We start from the raw sequence: 22,193 nt of genomic DNA, 5'->3' as shown, positions 1-22,193 counted from the left end.
GTTACAAAGGCCTGCAGGTTTGTAGGTTAATTGGCATCTGTAAATTGTCCCATGTGTAGAGGATAGAACTGTGTAGGTGGCACGGAGGTGCAGCAGTAGAGTTACTACAGTGCCTGACCACGGGGGTTGTATGTATGGTGTTTATACGTTCTCCCCTTGACATGCGTGGGTTATCTCTGGGGGCTCCAGCTTCCTCCCACACACCAAAGACGTACAGGTTTGCAGGTTAATTAGCCCCAAGTGTATGTAGGGCAGTGTTGGTTTGTGGGGATCACTGGCCAGGACAGGCCTAAGCGCCTGTTTCCATGCTGTGCCTCTAAATCTAACTAAACTAAGGAGCCGAGGCCAACTGATCAGTGATCATTTTATTGAATGGTGGGACAAGTTTGGTGACTATCTATGGGGCTGATAGCCTACCACTCTTCTATTTCTTCCTGTTCTTGATATTCCCCCTCATGAAGGAAACTTGACCTTGGAGGCCAAGGTTTCAAACTGAGGAGAAAATTGTTTTATTTTCTCCCAGATGATAACGAATGGTGGGAATCTTCAACTGCAGAGTGTAGATTCATTATGTTACTGAGAAGGATGGATTTGTTTCTTTGGGAAGTTGTGGGTTATTGGTTACAGACTCTTCTGGTCAGGAGTAGATCAGTCATGACCCAATTGAGCTGTAGAACAGACTTTTCTCATGGCCAACAAATACATCATTGTTCTTGTGATCTCTACAATGACCCACTGCAATCATTGCACTTACTTGTCTATCATTGCACTCATGTATGGTGTATTATGACTGGATGGCATGCAAAACATAGTATTTCACTGTATTTGTATACACATTACAATAATAAACTAAACTAAACTTGATGGAGAAGGGAGCAGAATAATGTGGCCTCAATCAGTGGATGAGTAATATGGACTAAAACGTTGGTTTGGACTAGGTCCGCCAGTGACTTGTGGGCCTATTCCTGCTTCTCGTTTCTTGTGTTCATGTATTTGATGTCTCTTGCTTACTCTGGTCACTGCTATGAGTTGCAACTTCTGTTAAAAAAGTGAATTAGTTCAGCACTATCCGAGCAAAATTATAAACCTTTTTAAAAGTGCAGATTTAAATCTGGTGTCGTGAGGGAGAAACAGTCATGTTTGGGTTGATTGAAATGATTTTAGTTAAGAGATGAAAATTAAAATGAATAGAAATTAACATTTTGAGTTTAGACGTCAGAGGTGCAGCACGGAAGCAGGTCCTCCGGCCCACTGAGTCCTCGCTGACTCCCCGTACACTAGTACTATACCACGACAAGTGACAATTTACAATTTTACCAAAGCGAATTAACCTAAAAACCTGTACTTCTTTGAGATGTGGAAGAAAACTGGAGCACCCAGAGAAAAACACCACACACAGGGAGAACGTACAAACACCGTACAGACAGCACCATTAGTCGGAATGGACCTGAGTTTCTGCTGCTATAGGCAGCAACTCTACCGTTGCGACACTGAGAATATCTTGAATTACCAAAGCAATATTTTGGGCTCATCACCAAACGTACAAGCACCTGCATTCTTTATATGATACGTTAATATGGAGTTTATTGCATTGAAACAGGCCCACAAGCCTGCGCTGTCGTTCAATACAATCCCTCAGTCATTCCTGATCTGAGTTGATTATGACGCTAACAAAAGCTTTTCACTATATCTCAATAAAAGTGACAATTATAAACAAATACCAATGCTGTTGTGTAAGTTCTCCCCATACCTGATAGATAGGACCTTGATAAACTCTTAGACACCATTGCCGTCTATATTCACCACCATGCGCTGCACAGTTTCAATGTCCAACCAAGCTTCCAATATAACTTCTTTACATAATTCCATTTTGAGTTGAAAGATACAATATGGACACAGGCCCTTCAGCCCATCATGATGACCATCAGTCACCCCTTCACACTATTTCAATGTTGTCCAATCCCCACACACGCTAGGGACAATTTACAGAGGTCAATTAACTGACAAACCCACACATCTGAGGAATGTGGGAGAAAACCAGAGTACCCGGGAAGAACACAGTGGTCACAGAAAGAATGAAGAAGACCCTTCTTGGAGGGCCCCGACCCGAAACATCGCCTATTCCTTCACTCCATAGATGCTGCCTCACCCACTGAGTTTCTCCAGCATTTGTGTCTACATTCGATTTTTCAGCATCTGCAGTTCTTTCTTAAAGAATATCTACAGATAATACCAGAGGTGATGATCTAACGCTGGTCGCTAGTACTGTGAGGCAGCAGCTCTACCAGCTGTGGACAGTGTTTGGTTTCCTCCTTTTGTTCTGCATTGTAATGATTCAAGTCAGGATAGGCGATTGGATTTATGGGTCTGCTGAATCATAAAGGAACATTAGGAGCAGTTAGCAGCACAAGAATGGTGCGTTATCTGAAACATAATTACATTTCCAGGCAACTACGCCCTGCCATTCCATTCCATTTGCTATATAGTGCGAAAAAACAAAGTGTTGTAGTGACTCAGCAGGTCGGGCAACATCTCTGGAAGACATTGACAGGCGCTATTTCAGATTGGGACCCTACTTCAGATTGACAATAGTCACCTATCCTTTTTCTCCAAAGATGCTGCTCGACCCGTTGAGTTATTCCAGCGCTTTGTGTCTATCGTCACCATCTATGCTCTCCGGACTTGCGACCTGAGTTACACCTCAGCACCTCCTCGTGTCTCCATTGCAGTCAATGGTTTCCTGCTGGTCCAATGACACCGCTCGACAACTGGTGACGACCGTAGTATTTTTATTCTGATTGTATGATGAGATTATCCTGCTTTGTTGTTGGTGAAGTTTGGCTCAGTTGCTGCTGTTGATGCGAGAGGTTGTACGCGAAATGATTCTGTTCATCTTGCTGAGTTTCTTCCACGTACAAGGGGCTCTTGCAGGTAAGTTAATGATTCTCATTTTATTCGTTACTGGCTTGGCTTTATCTCTATTTAGTTTAAAAAAAGCGCGCAATACACATTCAGTCTGAGGTTCATGTAGACGTTAAAACGGTTCAATCTCCCCTGTTTCGGTACAATACAGACTGGAATTTCTGCTTTGATTTGTACCATGCACCGTTTCCTTTGTGAGAGAAGGAACTGCAGGTATTGGTTTAAACTGCATTTTAACTCGTGTAAAACAAACGGGAGCGACGCGGTTTGAAGCAAAAACATCTTTGATTTCAAGTTCTTATTGTAAGAATGGGAATATGTGGGAGAGGCGGGAAAGGGCTGTGCTTGCCTCTTTGTAGGGAATGTCGAACAGTTACTGTTCCAGGCGTACACTGGCCCGATCCCTGAACTCTACCACCGCTACATTGACGACTGCATTGGTGCTACTTCCTGCACCCATGCAAAACTCACTGACTCCATCAACTTCACCACCAATTTCCACACATAGACTGTGAAACACATTCTGTAAATGGGCTGGATAGAAACATAGAAACATAGAAACATAGGTGCAGGAGTAGGCCATTCGGCCCTTCGAGCCTGCACCGCCATTCAATATGATCATGGCTGATCATCCAACTCAGTATCCCGTACCTGCCTTCTCTCCATACCCTCTGATCCCCTTAGCCACAAGGGCCACATCTAACTCCCTCTTAAATATAGCCAATGAAGTGGCCTCAACTACCCTCTGTGGCAGAGAATTCCAGAGATTCACCACTCTCTGTGTGAAAAAAGTTCTTCTCATCTCGGTTTTAAAGGATTTCCCCTTTATCCTTAAGCTGTGACCCCTTGTCCTGGACTCCCTAACATCGGGAACAATCTTCCTGCATCTAGCCTGTCCAACCCCTTAAGAATTTTGTAAGTTTCTATAAGATCCCCTCTCAATCTTCTAAATTCTAGAGAGTATAAACCAGTCTATCCAGTCTTTCTTCATAAGACAGTCCTGACATCCCAGGAATCAGTCTGGTGAACCGTCTCTGCACTCCCTCTATGGCAATAATGTCCTTCCTCAGATTTGGAGACCAAAACTGTACGCAATACTCCAGGTGTGGTCTCACCAAGACCCTGTACAACTGCAGTAGAACCTCTCTGCTCCTATACTCAAATCCTTTTGCAATGAAAGCTAACATACCATTCGCTTTCTTTACTGCCTGCTGCACCTGCATGCCTACCTTCAATGACTGGTGTACCATGACACCCAGGTCTCGCTGCATCTCCCCCTTTCCCAATCGGCCACCATTTAGATAATAGTCTGCTTTCCTGTTTTTGCCACCAAAATGGATAACCTCACATTTATCCACATTATACTGCATCTGCCAAACATTTGCCCACTCACCCAGCCTATCCAAGTCACCCTGCAGTCTCCTAGCATCCTCCTCACAGCTAACACTGCCCCCCAGCTTAGTGTCATCCGCAAACTTGGAGATATTGCCTTCAATTCCTTCATCCAGATCATTAATATATATTGTAAATAGCTGGGGTCCCAGTACTGAGCCTTGGGGTACCCCACTAGTCACTGCCTGCCATTGTGAAAAGGACCCGTTTACTCCTACTCTTTGCTTCCTGTTTGCCAGCCAGTTCTCTATCCACATCAATACTGAACCCCCAATGCCTTGTGCTTTAAGTTTGTATACTAATTTTTTATGTGGGATCTTGTCGAAAGCCTTCTGGAAGTCCAGATACACCACATCCACTGGTTCTCCCCTATCCACGCTACTAGTTACATCCTCGAAAAATTCTATAAGATTCGTCAGACATGATTTACCTTTCGTAAATCCATGCTGACTTTGTCCAATGATTTCACCACTTTCCAAATGTGCTGCTATCCCATCTTTAATAACTGACTCTAGCAGTTTCCCCACTACCGATGTTAGACTAACTGGTCTGTAATTCCCCATTTTCTCTCTCCCTCCCTTCTTAAAAAGTGGGGTTACGTTTGCTACCCGCCAATCTTCAGGAACTACTCCAGAATCTAAAGAGTTTTGAAAGATTATTACTAATGCATCCACTATTTCTGGAGCTACTTCCTTAAGTACTCTGGTATGCAGCCTATCTGGCCCTGGGGATTTATCGGCCTTTAATCCATTCAATTTACCCAACACCACTTCCCGGCTAACCTGGATTTCACTCAATTCATCCAACTCCTTTGACCCGCGGTCCCCTGCTATTTCCGGCAAATTATTTATGTCTTCCTTAGTGAAGACGGAACCAAAGTAGTTATTCAATTGGTCCGCCATATCCTTGTTCCAATGGATGGTTTGGTTTGGAGTTTCTAAAATGTGTGCAGGATAGTTTTTTTGCAGCAATACATTGAGGTACCTACTAGAGGAGGGGCAGTGCTGGAACTCCTGTTAGGAAATTTTTCTCCCAGCAGTTTCTATTGTATTGTACTTGTATCAGATCCAGGGTAAGGCGGGAGAATGACAGTCAGAGCAGTGTACTGTTCTGGATGTCAGATGTGGGAGGTCATGGTGTCGGATGGCCCTCCAGACGTCCACATCTGCACCAGGTGCAGCGAGATGGGGCTCCTAAGGGACCGTATTAGGATCCTGGAGCAGCAGCTCGATGACCTCTGTCTGATCAGGGAGAGTGAGGAGGTCATAGAGGGGAATTATAGGGAGGTGGTCACTCCAAAACCACGGGAGAGAGACATGTGGGTCACGCTAAGGAAGGGCAAAGGGCAGAGGCAGGAACGAGTGAGTACTCCAATGTCAGTACACCTCGCAAATAAGTACTCCTGTTTGAGTACGGATGGGGGTGACAGCCTACCCGGGGGTAGCGACAGCGGACGGGCCTCCAGCACAGAGACAGGCCCATTTGCTCCAAAAGGTAGGGAAAAAAAGAGGGCAATGGTAATTGGGGACTCTATTGTTAGGGGGTCAGATAGGCGATTCTGTGGACGCAGTCGGGAGACCAGGATGGTGGTCTGCCTCCCTGGTGCCAAGGTCTCGGACGTGTCTCAACGCATCCAAGATATCCTTAAATCAGAGGGAGAGGAGCCTGAGGTCGTGGTACATATAGGTACCAATGACATAGGTAAAAAAAGGGAAGAGGTCCTGAAGGGAGGATTTAGGGAGTTGGGAGGAGAGTTAAGAAAAAGGACCAAAAAGGTAACCATATCAGGATTACTGCCTGTGCCACGCGACAGTGAGAGTAGGAATGGAGCGAGGTGGAGGATAAATGCGTGGCTGAAAGACTGGTGCAGAGGGCAGGGATTCAAGTTTCTGGATCATTCGGACTTCTTTTGGGGAAGGTGGGACCTGTACAGAAAGGATGGGTTGCACTTGAACCCGAGGGGGACCAATATCCTAGCGGGGAAATTTGCAAAGGTTACTGGGGAGACTTTAAACTAGAATGGTTGGGGCGAGGGACTCAAATAGCGAAAGCTAGTAGACAGAATGGGAGGCAGGAAGCAGAAAAGGGAAGCACTCGGACACAAGAGGAGAAAGAAAAAAAAGGAAATAAACAGAGAATAAGAGACGGGGGTTTCTTAAATGTGCATATTTTAATGCTAGGAGCATTGTAAGAAAGGTGGATGAACTTAGAGCCTGGATTGACACCTGGAAGTATGATGTTGTGGCGATCAGTGAAACGTGGTTGCAGGAGGGCTGTGATTGGAAACTAAATATTCCAGGATTTCGTTGCTTCAGGTGTGATAGAATTGGAGGGGCAAGAGGTGGAGGTGTTGCATTGCTAGTCAGGGAAGATATTACAGCAGTGCTTTGGCAGGATAGATTGGAGGGCTCATCTAGGGAGGCTATTTGGGTGGAATTGAGAAGTGGGAAAGGTGTAGCAACACTTATAGGGGGGTATTATAGACCCCCAAATGGGGAACGAGAATTGGAAGAGCAAATATGTAAGGAGATTGCAGATATTAGTAGTAAGCACAAGATAGTGATTGTGGGAGATTTCAACCTTCCACACATAGACTTGGAAACACATTCTGTAAATGGGCAGGATGGGTTGGAGTTTGTAAAATGTGTGCAGGATAGTTTTTTGCAGCAATACATAGAGGTACCTACTAGAGGAGGGACATTGCTGGACGTCCTGTTAGGAAATGAGACGGGATAGGTGGCGGAGGTATGCGTTGGGGAGCACTTGGGGTCCAGTGATCACAATACCATTAGTTTCAATATAATTATGGATAGGATCAGAACTGGACCTAAGGTTGAGATATTTGATTCGAGAAAGGCTAATTTTGATGAGATGCGAAATGATTTAAAAAGAAGTGAACTGGGACATTTTGTTCTATGGGAAGGATGTAGAAGAGAAATGGAGGACATTTAAAAGGGAAATTTTAAGAGTACAGAATCTTTATGTTCCTGTTCGGTTGAAAGGAAACAGTAAAAATTGGAAAGAGCCCTGGTTTTCAAGGGAAATTGGACATCTTGTTTGGGAAAAAGAGGGAGATCTACAATAAATATGGGCAGCATGAAGTAAATGAGGTGCTTGAGGAGTATAAGGAATGTAAAAAGAATCTTAAGAAAGAAATTAGAAAAGCTAAAAGAAGACATGAGGTTGCTTTGGCAAGTAAGGTGAAAGTAAATCCAAAGGGTTTCTACAGCTATATTAATAGCAAAAGGATAACGAGGGATAAAATTGGTCCATTGGAGAGACAGAGTGGACAGCTATCTGCAGAGCCAAAAGAGATGGGGGAGCTGTTGATCAATTTATTTTCTTCGGTATTCACCAAGGAGAAGGATATTAAATTATGTGAGGTAAGGAAAACTAGTAGAGTTCCATGGATACTATGAGTTTCAAAGTAAAAGAAGTACTGACATTTTTGAAAAATATAAAAGTGGACAAGTCTCCAGGTCCTGACAGGATATTCCCTAGCACATTGAGGGAAGTTAGTGTAGAAATAGCCGGGGCTATGACAGAAATATTTCAAATGTCATTAGAAACGGGAATAGTCCCCGAGGATTGGCGTACTGCGCATGTTGTTCCATTGTTTAAAAAGGGTACTAAGAGTAAACCTAGCAATTATAGACCTGTTAGTTTGACTTCAGTGGTGGGCAAATTAATGGAAAATATACTATATATAAGCATCTGGATAGACAGGATCTGATTAGGAACAGTCAACATGGATTTGTGCCTGGAAGGTCATGTTTGACTAATCTTCTTGAATTTTTTGAAGAGGTTACTAGGGAAATTGACGAGGGTAAAGCAGTGGATGTTGTCTATATGGACTTTAGTAAGGCCTTTAACAAGGTTCCTCATGGAAGGTTGGTTAAGAAGGTTCAACTGTTGGGTATAAATGCAGGAATAGCAAGATGGATTCAACAGTGGCTGAATGAGAGACGCCAGAGGGTAATGGTGGATGGCTGTTTGTCGGGTTGGAGGCAGGTGAATAGTGAGGTGCCTCAGGGATCTGTTGGACCCTTTGTTGTTTGTCATGTACATCAATGATCTGGATGAAGGTGTGGTAAATTGGATTAGTAAGTATGCAGATGATACCAAGATAGCGGGTGTTGTGGATAATGAAGAGGATTTCCAAAGTCTATAGAGTGGTTTAGGCCATTTGGAAGAATGGGCTGAAAGATGGCAGATGGAGTTTAATGCTGATAAATGTGAGGTGCTACACCTTGGCAGGACAAATCAAAATAGGACGTACATGGTAAATGGTAGGGAATTGAAGAATGCAGTTGAACAGAGGGATCTGGAATAACCGTGCATAGTTCCTTGAAGGTGGAATCTCATATAGATAGGGTGGTAAAGAAAGCTTTTGTTATGCTAGCCTTTATAAATCGGAGCATTGAGTATAGAAGCTGGGATGTAATGTTAAAATTGTACAAGGCATTGGTGAGACCAAATCTGGAGTACGGTGTACAATTTTGGTCGCCCAATTATTGGAAGGATGTCAACAAAATAGAGAGAGTACAGAGGAGATTTACTAGAATGTTGCCTGGGTTTCAGCAACTAAGTTACAGAGAAAGGTTGAATAAGTTAGGTCTTTATTCTCTGGAGCGCAGAAGGTTAAGGGGGGACTTGATAGAGGTCTTTAAAATGATGAGAGGGATTGACAGAGTTGATGTGGTCAAGCTTTTCCCTTTTAGAATAGGGAAGATTCAAACAAGAGGACATGACTTCAGAATTAAGGTACAGAAATGTAGGTGTAACCTATGGTTATAATGTTATATGTTATAAGGGTCATGAGGGATGATCTTTTTATTTCTCCCCAGACTGATGTGTCTGGAACCAAAATTCACAGTTTAGAAATAAGGGTTCAGACATTCTTATGGCAGCAAAACATGGTGACACTTGTGTATTGCCGCGGTTAGGTCTGCTATATGATTTTACCGAGTTGTATGCGGAACAGAGCATTTCACTGTACCTAGGTGCATGTGACAATAAAATATCATTGAATCATTGAATTCAGTGCAGTAAAGAGATGAAACCTTTTCACCTAGAGGGTAATTAGTCTTTCTAATTCTCTGTCCAAGAAGGGTGCGGGCATTCAGTCAATCAGATGCTTGAGGCACGGATAGGAAGATGCTTGGATACAAAAGGAATTGTGGGATTGTTTGGAAAAATGGTGGTCTGCTAGAGGATCTTATAGAATATCAGAGATTGGGGACAAAGGATGAATGGCACCATTTTGCTTATGTTAGGTTTGTTCTCACTCCAAAAGAGAGTCCAGAAGAGTATAGAATGTTCAATAGTCATATGTGCTGACTACCAAATAATGACATTCTTGCAGCAGCTTAGCAGACCTGTAAGACAATACAAATAGATAACATGCTAAAAATTCAGTAAATTGATAATCCCAATATTTGTGCAAAAACACCTCGAATGCTTAGTTTAACCAAAGACAGTCCATCGGTCTACAGGGGCCGATTCGACACATTACCTATCCATTCTCACCAGCGACGCTGCCTGATCTGCTGAGTTACTCCAACACTTTGTATTTATTTTGTTGATTATTCATAGTTGAGTGTAGCGTAGTTCAGGGTTCAATATACGGGAAGATTTTAATGATCACATTCCAGCACACATCTCCAGAGCCAAACAAAACAATGACATTCTCGTTTGATGGTAATAATCTAGTTTAGTGAAAGGGGAAACAGGAATAGATATAACGAATAACATATTTATAGCAGTTTCAATGTAGGAAAATGCTTCAATGAGATTCGTAAGAATATATTCTGTAACATTTTACTTCGAGCAGTATAATGGCATTACATGACAATTAGCAAAATGAACAGTTAAGGTGCATCTTAAAGGAAGTATAAGAGGAAGTATAATAGTTACAGAGATAGGTTGAATAAGTTAGGTCTTTATTCCCTGCAGCGCAGAAGGTTAACGGGGGACTTGATAGAGGTCTTTAAAATGATGAGAGGGATAGACAGAGTTGATGTGGACATGCTTTTCCCCTTGAGAATAGGGAAGATTCAAACAAGAGGACATGACTTCAGAATTAAGGGACAGAGGTTTAGGGGTAATATGAGGGGGAACTTCTTTACTCAGAGAGTGGTAGCGGTGTGGAATGAGCTTCCAGTGGAAGTGGTGGAGGCAGGTTCATTGGTATTATTTAAAAATAAATTGGATAGGCATATGGATGAGAAGGGAATGGAGGGTTATGGTATGAGTGCAGGCAGGTGGGACTAAGGGGAAAAAAAGTTGTTTGGCACGGACTTGTAGGGCCGAGATGGCCTGTTTCCGTGCTGTAATTGTTATATGGTTAGGAAGGGATATTTAGAGAGCAATTCTACAACTTAGGCCTGCTCTTCAGATGAAGTACTTAGATTTGTGAATAATCAGGATGCTATACTGACCTCACCACCATCGAAGGGATCCACACGACACCCTGACTCAAAAAGGCAGCCAACATCATCCCCCTGGCCACACTTTTAATACCTCCCACCATGGGGAAGAAAGTATAGGTGCTTGAAAACCATGACTTCCAGGTTGAGGAATAGGTTCCTCCCAACAACTGCAGATGCTGGTTTAAACCAAAGATAGACACAAAAAGCTTGAGTAATTCAGCGGGTCAGACAGCGACTCTGTAGAAAGGGAATAGGTGGCATTTCAGTTTGAGACCTTCTCTCCAGAGATGCTGCCTGTCCCACTGAGTTACTCCAGCATTTTTTGTCTAACTCTTAAGTGCTGGAGTAACTCAGCTGGTCAGGCAGCATCTCCGGAGAACATGGAGAGATGACATTTAGGGTCAACACCCTTCCACAGAGTGAAGAAGGGGTCTTGACCCAAAACATCTATCCATCGACACATATCCGTTCTCCAGGGATGCTACCTGACCCACCAAGGTGCTCCAGAACTTTGCGTCTATTTCTTTGTGAACCAACATTTGTAGTTCCTTGTTTGTACCATGTAAGTTGACTGTCATTTGTAGGTAAGTGATAGAATCTGGAGAGAGATGATGGTAATTTACAGAGAATAAGAATGGGTTGGACAAGAGCAAGAGTTTAATTGTCATCTGTACTGGCAATGGAACAATGACATTCTTATACACATATTAAATATAAAACAATCAATGACACAATAATTTAATATTAGATTTACTAGAATGTTGCCTTATTTTCAGCACCTAAGTTACAGAGAAAGGTTGAACAAGTTAGGTCTTTATTTTTTGGAGCGCAGAAGGTTAAGGGGGGACTTGATAGAGGTCTTTAAAATGATGAGAGGGATAGACAGAATTGATGTGGATTAGCTTTTTCCATTGACAGTAGGGAAGATTCAAACAAGAGGACATGATTTGAGAATTAAAGGACAGAAGTTTAGGGGTAACATGAGGGGGAACTTCTTTACTCGGAGAGTGGTAGCTGTGTGGAATGAGCTCCCAGTGGAAGTGGTGGAGGCAGGTTCGTTGGTATCATTTAAGAATAAATTGGATAGGCATATAGATGCGAAGGGAATGGAGGGTTATGGTCTGAGTGCAGGTAGATGGGACTAGAGGAGAATAAGTGTTCGGCGCGGACTAGAATGGTTGAGATGGCCTGTTTCCGTGCTGTAATTGTTATATGGTTATATACTAGGTAACCAGACCATAACAGTGGAAATACAAAACTGCAACCAAAATAAAGTCCATCATAGATCAGAGTTGTTGAGGTAAGGTTGTGATTAGTGTTGTGCAGTGTTTAAAAGCCTGCTGCCCGTGAGAAAAAAGCTGCTCTTAAACCTGGAGCTAACAGTTCTCAGGCTTTCTAACCTCAAAGGTAGTTCATTGTTTTAATGGTATTTTATTTGTGGCATGTACCGAGGTACAGTGAAATTCATTTTTGTATACAGTTTAGTAAAGGTATCACTGTATATAAGCCCTTAGATACGTCTTAGATAAGCATGTCAGATACAGTACAAGTGTATAGCAGTAGTACGCTGAGACAGTATACAGTGTCGCCAGTTTTTGGTGCCATTTTCACGGCCCTCAAGTTGTAAGTAAGGGTTCTAGGCCTGACCATGAGGCCCATTGTCCTGGCATTGTTGCAGGTTTGGACTGGCCATGTGAAGCTGTGGTGTCCTCTACTGCTGCAGGGCTCAACTGGTATATGTTCCTGGCCTCTTGGAGCGGCGCCTGGAACAGCCAAGCCCCTGGCTGCTGCTGGGCCTCCAGCTCCCACTCCACCGTTGAGGCAGTGCATTCCCTCCCGCAGCCAGACTGCCTATAAGCCATCCAACTGACTCGTTCAACTCTGGCCGGGCGAGCTGGGCCTTCCAGGTGGGTCCTCCATCCTCGGTCCACAGCGAGCAAGAACTCCATCCATGATGGATGGGTCAGATCTTCCGGGTGAATTCCTGGTCCAGGGTGGCCGGCCCTGAGAGTATGGCCAGGGTGGTGTGGGTCTCTGATGATATTAGCTGTCATTCTGAGGCAGCACCTCCTGTAGATCCATTCAATGGTGGGAAGTTATGGTATGGAATTAGTACTTTGTGGTCAGAATGGACTCTGTCGGCTGAAGGTTCTGTTTGTGTGTCTCTGTGACTATATATGTGCACATATCATTGTGAAGGGGGCCCTCAAATTATTGATCTTTAAAATGCTAAATCCTTCTATCCAGGGATGCTGCCTGTTCCACTGCGTTACTCCAGCATTTTGTCTCTATCTTTGGTGTAAACCAGCATCTGCAGTTCCTTCCTACACAAATACAGGAAGGATCCAAACAATGGGTTCTGTTTGTATGGAGTTTGTACGATCTTCCTGTGACTGCTCGGGTTTCCTGTGGATGTTCCGGTTTCCTCCCACATTCCAAAGACGTGTGGGTTTGTAGGTTTATTGGCCTCTGTAAATTGTCCTGAGTTTGTAGGATGTGAAACAGGGAAACCATAGAACTAGTGTTTGGGTGATTGATGGTGAGCACAGACTCAGTGGGCAGAAAGGCCTGTTTCCATGCTGCATCTGTTAAATAAGATTGGTGAGCATGATACCCGAATTCAAACGTCACGGAAAAACCAACACATTTTAGTTTGTACAGACAAGAACACTCAATAAAGTTTTATTCAAAGAGAACAACAAAGTAATAAAGGTTTGCAGGTACAAAGTCCAACAGTGAGCATTGCTTAATCTAATCTTATACTTAGAACATTGTAGACGTAGAGCATTCAGCACAGGGAGGCTGTCCCATTGGAGGGGACGAGAACAAAGGGGGAGCTGTGGGGGTGGGGTCTGCTGCCACGTGCGGCAACAGGCAGTGGAAAGGACTGCTTGGTACTTTTGTAACTTTTGTAGCTTTGTCTGCGCAAACACATGGCAACACTTTTGTACTACCTAGGTTCAGTTTAGTTTATTGTCATGTGTACCGAGGTACAGTGAAAAGCTTTTTGTCGCTTGCTAACCAGTCAGTAGAAAGACAATACATGGTTAAATTCAATGCATTTACAGTGTAGAGATACATGATAAGGGAATAATATTTAGGGTGAGGTGAAGCCAGCAAAGTCCTGTCAAGGATAGACTGAGGTTGTATGGAAAACAAAGCATTTCACTAAGCCCAGGTCCCCTAGGTACATGTGACAATACAGTATTCAATTCATTGACAATTCATTCTTTCCATCATTCATTAGTTCTGTTCCTCCCAACTTTATTTTCCATGGAACACAGACATCCATGGCCGCCAATGCCATTAACCTGTGTTGAGCTGGTTAATGGATTTTGTGAAATACGGCACAGTGGTACAATGGTAGAGAGCTGCTGCCTCGTAGTGCCAGAGACCCAGGTTCAATCCTGACCTCGGGTCTGTCTATGCGGAGTTTGCACGTTTTCGCTGTGACCACGTGGGCTTCCTCCAGGTGCTCCGGTTTCATCCCACACCCCAAAGGCATGCAGGTTTGTGAGTTAATTTGCCGATGTAAATTGCCCCGAGTGGAAGGAGTGGACGAGAAAGTGGATTAACTGAGTGAATGGGAGATCAATGGTCAGCATGGGCTCAGTGGGCCAAAGGGCCCATTTCCATGCTGTAACTCTAAACTAACCTAAAGAACAATAAAATTACTGATGTATTGCAAGTGGCTGGATTCAACCTATTTAAACTACTAAAGACAGGTTCTGACTGAAAACGTTACCTGTCCTATCCATCCACAGATGCTGCCTGACTCGCTGAGTTCCTCCAGTATTTCATTGCTGAAGATTCCAACATGTCTGTATATAATCTACTTGTTTGAATAACACTGTTGTTTGGTATTTTATGTGATATTTCTGCATTAGAATTGCATGCTGAAATGTTCGTACCTTGAACAAAGGGCAGTCACAAAGGTGGTGCAGCACGAGACAGTGAGTGCAGTGCCAGAGACCCGGGTTCGATCCCCATGTCTGTACGGAGTTCGTATATTCTCCCTGTGACCTGCGTGGATTTTCTCCGAAATCTTCGGTTTCCTCCCACATTCTAAAGACGTGTAGGTTTAGAGGTTAATTGGCTTGGTAAATGTGAAAATAGTCCCTAGTGGATGTTAATGTACGGGGATCACTGGTCGGCACGGACCCGGTGGGCCAAAGGGCCTGTCTCCGTGCTGTATCTGTAAACACAGCTATGTTGAACATTGTTGGAAAGGATAGCAGTTCAATAATGCATGCAGGAATAGTAATGTTAAAATTTACATTAGTAAAATACAGAAAACACTGGCAATATGCAGTGGGTCATATGTGGGAAGGAAAGCAGAGCTAATGCTTCAGGCCAGTGACCCTTCAGGACCAGGAAGGAGGAGAAAGAAGAAACGAGGAACTGAAGAAGCTGGTTAACAAAAAAAAACACAGTGTTGGAATAACTCAGTGGGACGGGCAGCATTACTTGAGAACGTGGGATGGTGATGATTCGGGCTGGGACCATTCTTCAGACTGATTGTGAGGGTAAATAGAGCTAGAAGTGGGGTGGGGGGGGGGGCAGGACAAAGGAACTATGCACGGTTATTCCCAGATCCCTCTGTTCAACTGCATTCTTCAATTCCCGACCATTTACCATGTACGTCCTATTTTGATTTGTCCTGCCAAGGTGTAGCACCTCACATTTATCAGCATTAAACTCCATCTGCCATCTTTCAGCCCATTCATCCAAATGGCCTAAATCACTCTGTAGACTTTGGAAATCCTCTTCATTATCCACAACACCCCCTATCTTGGTATCATCTGCATACTTACTAATCCAATTTACCACACCTTCATCCAGATCATTGATGTACATGACAAACAACAAAGGACCCAACACAGATCCCTGAGGCACCCCACTAGTCACCTGCCTCCAACCCGACAAACAGCCATCCACCATTACCCTCTGGCGTCTCCCATTCAGCCACTGTTGAATCCATCTTGCTACTCCTGCATTTATACCCAACAGTTGAACCTTCTTAACCAACCTTCCATGAGGAACCTTGTCAAAGGCCTTACTAAAGTCCATATAGACAACATCCACTGCTTTACCCTCGTCAATTTCCCTAGTAACATCTTCAAAAAATTCATGAAAATTAGTCAAACATGACCTTCCAGGCACAAATCCATGTTGACTGTTCCTAATCAGACCCTGTTTATCCAGATGTCTCTCCAATGGACCAATTTTATCCCTCATTATCCTTTTGCTATTAATATAGCTGTAGAAACCCTTTGGATGTACTTTCACCTTACTTGCCAAAGCAACCTCGTGTCTTTTAGCTTTTCTAATTTCTTTCTTAAGATTCTTTTAACATTCTCTATACTCCTCAAGCACCTCATTTACTCCATGCTGCCTATAATTATTGTAGATCTCCCTCTTTTTATGAACAAGGTGTCCAATTTCCCTTGAAAACCAGGGCTCTTTCCAATTTTTACTGTTTCCTTTCAACCGAACAGGAACATAAAGATTCTGTACTCTTAAAATTTCCCCTTTAAATGTCCTCCATTTCTCTTCCACATCCTTCCCATAAAACAAAATGTCCCAGTTCACTCCTTTTAAATCATTTCGCATCGCATCAAAGTTAGCCTTTCTCCAATCAAAAATCTCAACCCTAGGTCCAGTTCTGACCCTCTCCATAATTATATTGAAACTAATGGTATTGTGATCACTGGACCCGAAGTGCTCCCCAACGCATACCTCCGCCACCTGGCCCGTCTCATTTCCTAACAGGAGGTCCAGCACTGCCCCTCCTCTAGTAGGTACCTCTATGTATTGCTGCAAAAAACTATCCTGCATACATTTTACAAACTCCAAACCATCCAGCCCATTTACAGAATGTGTTTCCCAGTCTATGTGTGTAAAGTTGAAATCTCCCACAATCACTACCTTGTGATTACTACTAATATCTGCTATCTCCTTACATATTTGCTCTTCCAATTCTCGATCCCCATTTAGCGGTCTATAATACACCTTACAGTTTAGGATTCGGCAGGAAATGCTAAAAATATGGTTTGGCACTGTGGTGCAGCGGTAGAGTTGCTGCTTTACAGCGCAAGGGGCCCGGGTTCAATCCTGACTACGGTTTTTGTCTGTATGGCGTTTGTACTATATGTACAAACGCCATACGTTTTTGTACTGTATGGCGTATGGCTATATTTAAGAGGGAGTTAGATGTGGCCCTTGTGGCTAAGGGGATCAGGGGGTATGGAGAGAAGGCAGGTACGGGATACTGAGTTCGATGATCAGCCATGATCATATTGAATGGCGGTGCAGGCTCGAAGGGCCGAATGGCCTACTCCTGCACCTAATTTCTATGTTTCTATGTATGTACTTCCCATCCCATGACAGGTGCAGGTTTCCTCCGGGCACTCCGGTTTCCTCCCACACGCCAATGACATACCAATTGCCTTAGTAAAATTCTAAATTGTCTCAAGTGTGTGCATAGAAATGTGATAGTTTGCAGGGATCGCTGGTCAGCAAGAAAATGGCGGGCTGTTTCTGCACTGTATCTCTAAATCAAACTAAATACCCAGAAACCTTGGAAAATGTTAAGCTTAAGGAGAGGAAATCTGAATTCACATTCTGGACCTTCATCATTTAATTTGGAATGTAAAATGTTGCAACTCTATTTATCTCCACAGACGCTGTTGGATTATTTCCATCGTCTTATTTCTGTGTCAAGTTTATAGCACCACGCCATTATTTTATCCTATTTTCTACTGAAAACGGAAAGGTTATTTGGTAGTTTTTGTAATGTAATCATACCCTAGAACATGGGTCTTTTGCTGATTAATATTGATAGTCGACTCCAGCAATACATTCCTCACGGCTCGAGCAATTGTGCTCTTCACCTGCTGTGCATGTATCAGAGAGAAGAGTGTGTAAAAGTGAAGTTATGCCGGCTGAAGTATGTACAGTACATCAGATCTCTATTGTCATTGTGCAGTGTACAGTACATTTATGAGAAGGGAGGGGAAATGGGAGATATAGATTAATCACCAGTTCAGAAAACATTTAACAAGGTTACATTTAAAGCATTTATAAACATTTGTGAGGTAGGATCAGGTTATTTGACTGGAAGGTCATCTTCCCTGAGTGAATGTGGGTGGTGGGAAAATTGAGAAGGGAGGGAAGTTAATGGGAATGTGATTTACAAAGAAACAATGAAAATACTTTAGGTGCAGGAAGAGGCCATTCGGTCCTTCGAATCATATTATGCAATATGATCATGGCTGATCATCCAAAATCATTACCTCGTTCCTGCTTTTCCCCCCATATGATTTGATTCCAATAGCCCTAAGAGCTAAATCTAACTGTCTTGAAAACATCCCATGAATTGGTCTCCACTGCCCTCTGTGGCAGAGAATACCACAGATTCACAACTATCTGGTTGAAAAAGTTCTTCCTGATCTCAGTTCTCAATAACCTACCCCTTAGTTTTAAACTGACCCCTGGTTCTGGACTCCTGCAACATTTGGAACAGTTTAGTGTGGGATTAGTGCTTGACCACTCGCACAGACACAAGTTTCTGTGTTCGATGACTTTATTTTCCTCTTTATTTGTTTTGGTACTAGTTTAGTTCAGAGATACAGAGCAGAAACAGGCCCTTCAGCCCACCGAGTCCGCACCGGCCAGCGATTACCGCACTATCGCTACCACACGCAGGCACGCACGCACACACACGACACACAATCTAATATTTACACAAAGCCCATTAACCTACAAACCTGTACGTCTTTGGAGTGTGGGAGGAAATCAAAGGTCTTGGAGAAAACCCATGCAGGTCACGGGGAGAACGTACAAACTCCGTACAGACAGCACCTGTAGTCAGGATCGAACCCGGGTTGTTGGCGCTGTAAGGCAGTAGCTCTACCTCTACTGCACCGTGACCCCCATAATAGTGCTGTCCAAAAGAACAGTTTTCTTGTTTTTCATTCATCAATATTCTCACTAGAATGGGCCATAAAAAGTACTTCCTGTGGAAAACGTTCAGTAACTTGACAATGTCAAAAGAAAACAAATGTAATCTATGAACTAGTTGATAGCTGCCTTGCCTCAGCCACCATCCACTGAATGCTGCCACTGAGTGGTATATTTGTGGGGTATTTTGTAGGATGACATGGAATAAAAATATACATCACTCATAATTGATTTAAATGGCACACTGGATGGCAGGTTTTATTTACACTCTATGTGTAAACACAGAACAATGCTGCACAGGCAGGATGTACAGGAAGGAACTGCTGAAACTGGTTAAATCAGTAGATAGACACATAAAGCTGGAGTAACTCGGTGGGACAGGCAGCTTCTCTGGAGGGAAGGAATGGGTGATGTTTCTGGTCGAGACCCTTTTTCATACAGTATTTTCCGCCCGTGAGATCTAGGCTGACCGTGATGCCTATTTAAATTAATTCCACGTTACCATGTGGTCTATAGCCCTCTATTTCCTGCCTGTTCATGTGTGTGTCTGCATATCCACATATATTGTGCTGTAGTATCTGCATCCACCTCTCCTGAGAGTGTGTTCCAAGCACCTACCACTTTCTGTGTCCCTAAGTAGCCTCTTTTGCATCAGCATAGACGGGACCACCATTTTATAAAGCACTTGCATTCTTTCTGCCAACACCTGCTGGATCTCCCAACTCTAACCCTTTCAACCCCCCCCCCCCCCCCCCCCCTTCCCAGTACCAGACCCACCTTTCTGTCTTTAGCTTCTTCCATTGCCAGAGTGAGGACACATGCAATCTGGAGGAACAGCACTTCATGTTCTACTTGGATAGCTTACAGTCCAATGTTATGGACATTGAATTGTTCAACTTGAGGCAATACCCTCCCCTTCCTCCCCGTCCCCCCCCACCCCCCCCCCAACACCCATTCTTTCCTGTCCACCCTGATGTGCGCCTATTTCTCCCACTAACACCCACCCTCCCAATCACTCAGTTCCTTTCCCCTTTGTTTATGCATCTACCTTCCTCAATTCTCTCATTGCACTTTTATCCCCAATCTTTCTCCTCCCCCCCCCCCCCCCCCCCCCCCCCCCCCCCCCCCCCCTCGTTCCCACCTATGGCCTTCATCTGGCTTTAGATTTCACTCCTCTTATCTCATAGAAACATAGAAACATAGAAATTAGGTGCAGGAGTAGGCCATTCGGCCCTTCGAGCCTGCACCGCCATTCAATATGATCATGGCTGATCATCCAACTCAGTATCCCGTACCTGCCTTCTCTCCATACCCCCTGATCCCCTTAGCCACAAGGGCCACATCTAACTCCTTACCTGACCCCATTTGTCTCTTGTGTAAGGAGGAACTGCAGATGCGGTTTAAACCAAAGATAGACACAAAAAGCTGGAGTAACTCCTTCTATCCAGAGATACAGGCAGTATCTCTGGATAGAAGGAATGGGACGTTTCTGGTCGAGACCCTTCTTCAGACCCTTTGTAACCTTTTCACCTCTTGCCGTTGCCACTTACTCCACCCATCTACTTATCAAAATCTGTTCTCAAGTCGGACCAGCTTCTTGCTTCCACCCAACAAATAGCTTACAATGGCCTGTTTCCCTTATTATTGTTACATTTTTGCATATCTTTCATTCATTCTTCTTTATCTCTCAACATCATTGTCTATACAGGTGCACAACCTTTTATCCGAAAGCCTTGGGACCTCTTGTAGATTAGGTAGGTAGCGCGTTGACCGGGAGAATCATTGCAAATGTTAGTTAGTTAGTTTGGAGGGATTTTATGTGGTGGTGGTGGAGTCTTTTAATTCTTAGTCCTGGTCGGCGACTCCCAACCTCGCGGAGCCTCCGTCCGGCCGCGGGCGGCGCCGGTTGTAGCTCCGACCCCGGCAACTCTACCCCTGGCTGCGAGGCGCTCCAAATCCAGCGCCGCCCGCGGCCGGACTTCGCAGCGCTGGGATACCAGCGGGGAGCGGGCAAAATCTGTTTTGGAGCCGCGGAGCTCTCCGTCCGGCCGCCGCGGGAAACGTCGGCTCCGACCCCGGCAACTCTACCCCTGGCTTCTTGCTTCGGAGCTTGCCGCTGCACCCGACATTCGCGGAGCTGGGGCGTCTGGCCGCGGGCCGCGCTGGATTTGGAGCGCCTCGCAGCCAGGGGTAGCGGAGCTACAACCAGCGCCGCCCACCGCTGCCGGTTATTTAAAGTTTACCCCTTCACCCCCCTTCACATAAAAGCCCTCCAAACTAACTGACTAACATTTAAGCAATGATTTACAGATGTTTAAGCGTCTCCCGGTCTCCAGGGAGGAGGCAGCCGCTACAGTAGTACAGACCTGGGTTGACCGTGGGTCGTTTTAGGTCAAGTTTGGCGCCAAACGCGAGCTTTGGTGCGCAGACGACATCTGGAAAAAATGGCCGGTTTTCGGAGCTTTTCGGTTTCTGGAACACCGGATAAAAAAGGTTGTGCACCTGTACCTCTTGTTTCCCTTATCCTCAAGTAGTCTGAAGAAGAATCTCGACCTGAAAAGGCACCCATTCCTTCTCTCCAGAGATGCTGCCTGACCCACTGAGTTACTCCAGCATTTTATGGTCTTATCACCTGTATCACTTGCCAGGCTTTGTCCCAGCCCCACCTCTCTTTTTCAGCTTTCTATTACAGTGGAGACTAGAACTGAAGGTTTAAGGTGATGGGAGAGAAATGTCAAGGGGATTTGAGCAGATGTTTCTCACCACAGTAGTTATCTGGAATGAGCTGCAGGGGAGATGATAGAGGCAGAGATAATCACAATGTTTAAAGCATTTGGACTTTTGGTAGGAAAGTCAGGGAGGGATAAGGGCGTAATTCATGTAATTGTAGATAAACATCTCGGTCAGCATAAACAAGCTTAGGCAAATGGGCCTGTTCATATGCTGCATGATTCCGTTTATTTTAAGATTATTTCTGTGGTTTTCATGTTGCTATCTCTATTCACCAGAATAAGCTGAAAATTACTATCAGGCAGTCTACACCAGAGAGAACACTGCCTGAACCAAAGGAAGTGACATATGTAAAATAGGTTCTTTCATTTGTTTTAGTTTAGCTATACAGCACGGAAACAGGCCCTTCGGCCCACCGAGTCTGCACCGACCAGCGACTACCCCGCACACCAACACTGTCCTATGCACATGAGGGGCAATTTTACACATGCATCAAGTGAATTAACCTATATTCCTGCACGTCTTTGGAGTGTAGGAGTAAATTAAAGATCTCGGCGAAAATCCACGCAGGTCACGGGGAGAGCGTACTAACTCCGTACTGAGAGCACCCATAGTCAGGATTGAAACTGGGACTCTGGCACTGCAAACACTGGGAGGCAGCAACTCTACCGCTGTGCACCGTGCCTCCCTAATTGGTAACTTTGTGTGATCTTATTTTGTTAGGGGGCAAGTTCTATGGGAAAGCTTTCTCAAAGA

General features: G+C 44.3%; 1 protein-coding gene across 6 annotated transcripts in view; it reads left to right on the top strand.

The window, feature by feature from the left end:
• The first annotated feature begins 2,111 nt into the window (after positions 1 to 2,111).
• The window catches only part of LOC129716032 (class I histocompatibility antigen, F10 alpha chain-like), a 102,114-nt gene continuing 82,032 nt past the window's right edge, over positions 2,112 to 22,193 (top strand). Inside the window, exon 1 of one of the 6 annotated variants that reach the window (XM_055665908.1) lies at positions 2,112 to 2,931. In XM_055665908.1, the coding sequence (XP_055521883.1) occupies positions 2,859 to 2,931 (73 nt within the window). In that variant the 5' untranslated portion in view covers positions 2,112 to 2,858. Of the gene's footprint in view, positions 2,932 to 13,648; positions 14,565 to 22,193 lie in introns of those variants that run through there. The other 5 variants (XM_055665907.1, XM_055665905.1, XM_055665909.1 and 2 more) reach the window with 5 other exon arrangements.

This window comes from Leucoraja erinacea, unplaced genomic scaffold, assembly GCF_028641065.1.
Source record: "Leucoraja erinacea ecotype New England unplaced genomic scaffold, Leri_hhj_1 Leri_161S, whole genome shotgun sequence".
Classification (NCBI taxonomy): Eukaryota; Metazoa; Chordata; class Chondrichthyes; order Rajiformes; family Rajidae; genus Leucoraja; species Leucoraja erinaceus.
This window is presented reverse-complemented; position numbering and strand designations above follow the sequence as displayed.